General features: G+C 39.0%; 1 protein-coding gene across 5 annotated transcripts in view; it reads right to left on the bottom strand.

Moving 5' to 3' along the window:
- Positions 1-9051, bottom strand: part of AKAP7 (A-kinase anchoring protein 7) — an 82519-nt gene that overhangs the window by 42033 nt on the left and 31435 nt on the right. For all 5 annotated transcript variants that reach the window (XM_081187756.1, XM_081187757.1, XM_081187755.1 and 2 more), the window contains exon 6: positions 33-145. In XM_081187756.1, the coding sequence (XP_081043882.1) occupies positions 33-145 (113 nt within the window). The remainder of the gene's footprint in view (positions 1-32; positions 146-9051) is intronic.

The following is a 9051-nucleotide window of genomic DNA, read 5'->3' as shown; positions in this document are numbered from 1 at the left end:
TATAGATATTGTGATGTACAAAATGACTGCACCTGTTTTCGTAGTTTTGGTGATTTTGACAGCTTCATGAAGGTCAAGTGAGGCTTAAAAGCTTTATCATCTCCTGTGACGATGCCCTTTTCTTTAAATATCTTCCTCACAATATCTAGGTAGGCACAAATGGAGAAACTTTTAAAATTCCAAACACTGTGCAGACTATAAAGTTTGATAAAATTATGAATGATAAGACAGAAACGAGAACAAATGTTCAGATAGAGTCTAATTTAAACTTACAAGCAAACCACAGAATTACGCACTTGAAACTAGATACACATTTTAAAAATTGCATATTTTTAAAAAATGGAAAGAGCCAATCTGCTATACTCGTTAGTGCAACAAACCCACCTTCCTAACATAGCTTTGTAGCAGATGAAAAGCCCTCAAGGTGATGCTTACATGTGTTGTTTTACATCTGTCACAATTCATTTCTGCCCAAATTTGTACCACCTAAGACTAAAGTTTGCCAGGTCAACACTGTTCTAGGCATAGCAATGTTGACTCACACTGTTGTACCAGTGAAACATAACAGAACTATATAACTGATAGCCAGTAAAACAACATAAACTGTGGCATTTAGACTAGCAGGATCAGTTGCCATGAGGTGTTGGTTTTATTGTGTTTAGTATTTTTTTACCATATTTACTTAAGTCTAATGCGCCATCAAATCTAATGCGTACCTCATTAAGTCTAATGCACCTTAATTTTCACAAGATAATTTGACCAAAAACGGTGAGCATTAAATTCGAGTACATACAGGGTTGCTATTTCTTTCTTGTATTTTGTACTGATCTAGTGTCTTAGGCTGGTTGAATTATTATTTTGGCGTGAGGGGGGGTGTTGGTTGATTGTTATAACTATAACATAGTTTAAAAAGAAAAACTGAACAATTGGCTTCTATCAGCCTGCCATAATCACCACTGGGTGTTGTTGTTGTTGGGGTTTTTGTTGTTGTTGGTTTTTTTTTTAAAAAAAAAAGCTCCAAGGGTATCAGATCAATACTGGACACTTATTTTAATACCTATGAATTATTGGTATTTCCCATCAACACCTGTTGACAGACATGCACTTCTCTGTTCAATTTAATTGCTTGAAAATATTGTAAATCCATACAAACCTTCCATGCAAAGAAAGCAGTGACATTCAAAGATGTTAGGAAAGCTGGATTCAGTTCTAAGCACTGCCAGTAACATGCATTTTGGCTTTCAACAAATTCATTAAAAAATTGTCCAGTAGTACCTTAGAGACCAACTAAGTTTGTTCGGGTATAAGCAAACTTAGTTGGTCTCTAAGGTGCTAATGGACAATTTTGTAATTCTTTTATTTATTTTGACTGCGTCAGACCAACACAGCTACCTACCTGAATCTAGAATCATGGAAGGCACCACATTGAGCCGCATGAAATGGAAGTCCACCAACCTCACAAAGAAACTTGCACAGGTACAGACTGATATCTCCTTTCTGACTAAATACAAGAACCTGGACATTATACCTACGGGTCTTAAAATTAATAACCCCCTACAATCCACCTATCCTACTGAATATGTAAAGAAACTATGCCACATTCTCTCCAGGAAGCTGCTCAAACATATGATCAGCGTTCTGTACTCTAAACAGAAGCAAATAAAGGAGGAATGCTCTGTAATGGACATGGTATCTGAAGAAGATCGATCACCAAGCTCATTTCTCCAGTTCATTGTTGTAATTCATTTCTCGCTTGGAGTTTTATAATATTTGCTTCCTCATGTTGTGCTGAATTCCTCTGCAAAGGATGTAGATTGAAGCCAACTTGGTGAAAAGGCATTAGAGGGCTCAAACAAACAGGAAATTTGGAGTTTTATAAATCAAATCACGATTGAGTTTTCGTGGTATGCTTTCTCCTAAGTCCAGCTGCCATTATCTTTTCATGGGGAGATAGTCTTCATCAGATCATAGTACAGTGGTGCCCCGCAAGACGAAATTAATTCGTTCCGCAATTTTTGTCGTCTAGCGAATTTTTCGTCTTGCGAAGCACGAAATCCCATAGGAATGCATTGAAAATCAATTAATGCGTTCCTATGGTCAAAAAAAGTCGAAACAAAGCCAAATTTGGTACAACAACAGTTTATTAACTGCTCTTTAAAGTCACACATACTGTAAAGAGCTGTTCAAAAATTGAAGGGAAAATAAATTAACTTTATAAACAAAACATGTCTTTGTTTTTAGACAAAGGAAACAAAGCCGCGAGCCGTTTTCGTCTTGCGAAGCAAGCCCATAGGGAAATTTCGTCTTGCGAGGCAAATCGAAAATGGAAAAACCTTTCGTCTAGCGAGTTTTTTGTCTTGCGAGGCATTCGTCTTGCGAGGTACCACTGTACTCTTTTTTCTTTTCTTTTCAGATGGTCACATGTACTGTGTATGTTTGTTTGGATTGTAGGAAACCCATTTTGAACCTTTGGATAACACATGGCGAATAGAACAATATGCCGATATACAGTAAAATATCAAGAAAACTCATGTTGTTTTTCTTAACTTGGGGTCAATTTACACACAAATTACATGCTCTACTACATAAAGTTGGTTCAGGTAGGTAGCCGTGTTGGTCTGACGCAGTCAAAATAAATGAAAAAAAAATGTCCAGCAGCACCTTAGAGACCAACTAAGTTTGTTCTGGGTATAAGCTTTCGAGAAGAAGTGTGCCTGCACACAAAGGCTTATACCCAGAACAAACTTAGTTGGTCTCTAAGGGTGCTACTGGACAATTTTTTATTTTTTAAATTTATTTCAACAAATTCATGTATGTGTATTCTTATGGATACTTTTTACTGCACTGCAGGGGGTTGAACGATGACCCTAGGGGTCCCTTCCACCTCTACAATTTGTCTACACATATAAAATCAACACATGTAGTACAACATGTGCTAACTCATACTGATTTCTTTCTTACTGATCTCTTTGCACGAGAGCTCCTATACAAATGTTAAGCGAAACGTGGTGATTGGTATTATCACTATAATACTGATTCTGCACCGTGTATATAGTTCGGAGTCTGCACAGGAATTGTTGATAAGAGCACCTACTGAAGACTGGGGCCAACATCTGGGTAAAGCTTCTGGAGTCTATCGCCATATATGGGAGCTTTCCACCTTATTAACGTCTAGTCTGATGTTAATACGCCACTTTCTACCATGTGAAGCTAATTATTACCAAATGAAAAAGGGTTGTGAGATATCTTATGATTCCAAAATATTTGTGCTACTGTGCTTTGTCTTGCGCTTCCTGATTTTAATTTTTTTTTAAAGCAAAGAAGTCAGAAAAATAAATCTGGCTGTTATGGCCTTCTGGTACCATGTAGATCCCTAAAAGAATTAAGATGTGTGTGTTGTCAAACAAAAAGTCCTTAGGAGAACAGCTGCTGATTATTGTCCCACAAACATAGGAAAGGGTGGAGCTGGGGCACTAAACAAAAGCTTGCTCAAAGAGGAGGAGAAAGCTAAAAATGGCTTGTTATCAGAAGGTGGATTGCTGCACCAGTCTGTAAAAGTCTTTAAAATGACTGATTAGCAACCCTAAAAAAGCAGCTTGGTTGTCATTGGAAATAAGCCTACTTTGAATTAGCATAAATATCTCTACATGTAAGAGTTAAAAGAACTAAAGCTCTGTTTTCCCAAATCAGCAGGGTCAATGCTTATTCTACTTTAGTGAAGAACTGTGAAAAAATTTAAAAAATCATTGCCTTCACTGAATTCTGCCAATCACATATTTTTTTAAAAAGGCAATATGGGAAGAGTGGAGTTTTCAGATTGTGTTCTTATGGTGTTTGACAAAAAGAACAGAAATATATTTCCAACCGTTTGAGCTTATCCTGAGGAAGGGCTGAAGAGCTGAGTCTTTTCTAGGTCCAAAAGTGACAATATTTCCTTACACGCCCTCCCTACCGCCACTCCTAAATAATCTACAACATACAGGATTCAGTGGCAGATACACAGAGGTTCTTCAAAAGATTAAACCCACACATAAGAACCTGAAAATAACTCAGGCAATTATCAATTTCAGAAGGACGTTTATTTTGTAAGCTTCTTCATATGAAGAAAATAAAGGTAATCATACTTATTTCAAAGATATACATAAAGATGCATTTGATTCCCTTCATTTAAGTCTTTTCATCCTAGGGGAATAATAATAATGACAAAGCTCACATAATTGTTTTCTATTAGAGAGTTTTCATATTAAAGATAATGGGCTACATGCATGGTTCATTAACCTCTGCAGAGGCACTACTCAGATAAATTTAGTTTGTGATATTAAAAACTCATTTCAGAATAATGTTTGTAGTATCTCAAGATTGCAGCATATCAAACTTATGTTAAAAAGAAATCAGTATTTATATTAATGTTGCTACTTGAAAAATGTCAATGGAATGTGCCGTTTAGTTGTGTTTATTGCCAGCTGTATTTACAGCAAAAGTAAGTCATTTGGAAATCTCCAGGATGATTAAAAAGAATATTGTTTTGTGCCAATGGTACAATATTACATCTCTATTACTATGTTTGGCCTTGCTTCTGGGTGAAGATTGCTTATAGCATTAAAAGAAGAAAAACACCATGGGAGATGTGAGTTTCCACGCTGAAGACGAGAAATATACAGAAGGCAGATTCACCAAGTGACTAAACTGCTCTAGAGGAAAGGAGTGCAGAGGTGGGCATGCCCGACTGGCATTATCCACTTAAGAAATCTATACAACCAGTGCTGCTTTCCTAGTCCCCACTTACCTGTTAGTAAGCACCATTGAATTTAACAGGACTTACTTTCCAAGTGGACACTGTGAGTATTGCATCCTGAGCAAAACCAGGTTAGCTAACCTGTGACTCTGCAGATGGACTAAAACTCCCATCATTCCTGACTACTGAGCATGCTGGCAGGGGGTGATGGAAACTGGAGGCCAACAATAACTGCAGGACCACAGGTTAGCTGCCACCCCCAGCCCACTACACTCAAGGGGAAAAAAAGATTAAAATATGTATTTGTTTCCAACTGCCACAGCAAATGTTGAAATTACATGTCCATAACTTCAATATTCAAATCTTTTCTATAGAGTTTTGCAGGGGCTACTGCATGTGGTGAGGGTTTTTATCCCTTTCCTCCCCTGCCACAAGTCCATACTTTGAGTATGACTTTGTTGGATTCAACTCAAAGAGATAGAGGGTATATGTGACTGGTATGGGTATGAGAGCAGTGAACACCAAATAAGATGTTGACCAGGATGGTAGCTCTATAGACAACCTGTGTAGCCTAGGGGCAGTAAGACAGAGCCATAAGTCTGGTTCAGATCCTGCCACTACTATGAGCTCACTAGGTAACCTTAGGCAAGCCACTTTCAATCCCAGTCCTCCCACTCATAACATAAGGACCTCCAACCTTAGACAAAATAAAAAAATTCCTTCCAGTAGCACCTTAAAGACCAACTAAGTTAGTTCTTGGTATGAGCTTTCGTGTGCATGCACACTTCTTCAGATACACTGGAGTGTATCTGAAGAAGTGTGCATGCACACGAAAGCTCATACCAAGAACTAACTTAGTTGGTCTTTAAGGTGCTACTGGAAGGAATTTTTTTATTTTGACTATGGCAGACCAACACGGCTACCTATCTACTACTCCAACCTTAGAGGCAGCTTCCTATTTTCCATTTCTCCCTTATCAGAATGATACTTTAATGTTTTTTTCCCAAAGAGCCTCTCAAATTAACAAGTAACTTTTCCAGTTGCAATGAGTTACTGACAGCAGGAACTGTTTTCAGGGAAAGAAACAGATTTAAAGTTTTAGAAAGCTGTATAGAAACGCCTTATATAATTTTAGGGTTGCCTTTTGTCCGGATTTTCCTGGACATGTCCGGTTTTCAGGGGTAAAAATCTCTGACAGGGTTTTGTTTTTTAAGAATATGCAGTGGCGTAGCGTGGGGGGTGCAGGGGGGCCAGCCGCACCGGGCGCAACATCTGGGGGTTAGGGTTAGGGGGCTCAAATCCACGGGTTAGGGGGAGCATAACCACGGGTTAGGGGGTGCAAATTACTTGCCTTGCCCCGGGTGCTGACAACCCACGCTACGCCACTGAGAATATGCCAAAATGTGTGGGGGGGTCGCTTTCCTTTCCTGCCAGCAGCGGGGGTCAGCTCACACCAGCCGTGTCCCTCCTTAGTGCCCTTCGATGTTTATCTCTTTTTCTCCTTTCCATTTCCTCTCTCTTTTTCAGCGCAGGGCTGCCTCATGCCATCCACATCCCTCCCCAGTGCCCTCCGTCGTTGCTCTCTTCCTTCTATCTCTTCTCTCCTTCTCAGTGCATCAGCTCCCATAACCCTCCCCAGGTGCCAGCAACCCTAAAGGAGGGGGCAAGCTGCGGAGATAAGCGGTGAGGGGGGCGGTGCCCCAATGGTGGTGGTGTCCGGGTTTTGGTCTTTTGAATACTGCAATCATAGCAAAATCAGGGATGGCCAAATTCTGTATGTTAGGGAGCCTCTATGTTCCCTAAACTCTCACCGAAGAGGCTGAAATAATCCAGTCCCCTCAGATGGTCTGTTGTAAAGCTGGTGCTATCTAGCAGGACTAAGGGCATCTCTGGTATGGAATATAGGTGCTCAAGCAGGAAGGGGTCAACAGTGGAGGGAAGCAGGCTGGGGAATGTATGTGCTTTATGAAAGATATACTCAGTAGGCAAGCTGGAAACTGCAACTCCAGAATAAGCACTTAGCAATAAAATGTTGTTTATATGGAGCATCCATGAAGAGTCATTGCTTATTTTTCATCCATGTGAAACTAAATAAACAGGGACAGTGGTGGTGAGAGATAAAGATACAGCATTTCAGGAACCCACATCCAATCCACCTACCGCCACCCTTGTTTTAAATTACAGTAACTTGAATCTCTTACTTACTAAATTTCTTGTTCACTTCCCTTTCCAACTAAAAACTCAGTGATTTAAAAAAAACACTTAAAGAAATCAACAAGTAATTTGAACAAAATATGCAAAAGATCTAGCAAACACCTCTCTGCTTCAATAACCCATCAACAGAAACAATAACTCAGAAGTTTAAATTATAAACATCTTAGTAAGTGTTTTAAGCGGTCTCTAAAATGAAATTTAAGTGCAATCTTTGGTGGGTCTTCCCCTGAAAGGAAATATTGAACTGGGACACTACTGCTGAGAAGGCCCTATTCCTTGCTTTGACAGATCCTTTTTTATTTATTTCATTGGTAGATGGTACCCAAAGTATAACCTTCCCAGTAGCTCTTAAGAACCAGAGATTTGTATATACATTAGAAAATACTTTTGTTTGCATTTCAAGCAAAAATGCAGTTCCAAGAGTTGAATAATGGAATAGACAGATCAATAACGAATGTCAGAGCTTCATTTGGTATTGATTTTGTACTGAGGCCACATGCTGAGAGGCAAACAGCCATTTCAAATGGCTTGAAAAACATATAATCAATGTTAGAAATTACTAGGGATGTCCATTTCCTTGTGGAAAGCTTACCCAGGAAATGCGTCAGTAATTACTCTCCAATAATTTCAAAACGAAGAAATTAGGCATGTTTCTCAAAACAGAACACAGTCAGAATTTCAGAAATTAGAATTGTGATGCATCATTGAAGGTCAGAGCATTAACAAGTGTACATATTAGAACCTGAATACGTGCCCTATTGCATTACTAATGGGTGAAACAAAATGAAACAAATTCAAGTCTATAATGGAGTCTAAGATAAGGAATAAGGTACAAGAAATAACTGTCTTACCACAATGTAGTCCGACAATAGCGTCCCTAGTCCTGCACCTACAGATAATTCATGAGATACTTTCTCACCCTCACCACTCCAGATGTGTCTTGACCTGTGGATTTGCCAGTTAAATAGCTTTTCTAGGCAACCCTCTGTTTTTTCCTTCCAGTGCCTCTCTGCTTATCAACTTTCAAAGTCAATGTGCTCTACCTTGATAAGCTATCTTGGGCCTATTTCACCCCAGGGTGGCTCTAGTTTTGAGTTGGCTCATGCTGATTCCCAGATGCACTGCCACAGGCTGAGCTGGTCATGTGCATACCATACAACCAGCTCAGACTCCAACAACCAGATTGAAAACCAATGTCCATGAGCTGAACAGCAAAGCAAATCAGCTCTCAGCTACTCCATTTCAGCATGGCTCTTTTCTCAACTTGTTCTTCCAAGAACAATAAATCACCCCTATGGTTGATTCAGTGGCAAAACTGAGCTTCTCTACTCTCCTAAAACTCTGCTCTTTTCTCTTGTCACCATTCTTCTAAAAGCCATCCCTCAACACAGATATATTTGCTAACATTTTATTCTGTGTTTTCACTTTCCTGGTATGAAATAGGGTCCAGAGTGGTTTACTATATGGGTATCGGATACTATATTTGTTTACCAGGCACTCAAAACCTGGCAAGTCCCAGACCTCTCTGGGCTCTGAGACAGCATACAACTGAAGTGTCCATATACTATCCACAAAGCCACTGTATCTAATGGAGAATCAGGAATTATGAGCTTCCAATACCTGAGTGGAAATGGTTGTAACTGCTCTGAACAGCTGCAAACAGCAACAACAGATGTTGCACAGTCACCCCACTGTGCTATCGCAGGAATGTCTGGGACCTGCCAGGACTCAGCCTGAGCAAGCTTTGGAAAGGGGGAAATGTAGGGGCCCTGCAGCTGTTGGTGGATTACACTGTAAATAAATTGTTCAATAACAATTTATAGTAGAGAAGACACAATGAATTCAATAGGATGCATTTACACAGTTTTATGTAATAATACTTTAAAAAAAACAAATTAAAATTTTACTATCCAGCATCCCAAGTTAAAATATAAACCAAAACGATGAAGTCATTTAACAGAATCAAATTATATATATCTTTTGATTGGGATAATTGATTCTTATTCACTTAAATCTCCCTATAACCTTATTTTCTTGCCAAAAATATATTAGCGGTATAATTTTACCACGAAGCTTCTTTTAATTTAGGTTTAATTATTAAT

Source organism: Podarcis bocagei (genome assembly GCF_964188305.1).
Source record: "Podarcis bocagei genome assembly, chromosome: 3".
In the NCBI taxonomy this organism is placed as follows: Eukaryota; Metazoa; Chordata; class Lepidosauria; order Squamata; family Lacertidae; genus Podarcis; species Podarcis bocagei.
The sequence above is the reverse complement of the archived record's forward strand: the minus strand, read 5'-3'. Positions and strand labels throughout refer to the sequence as shown.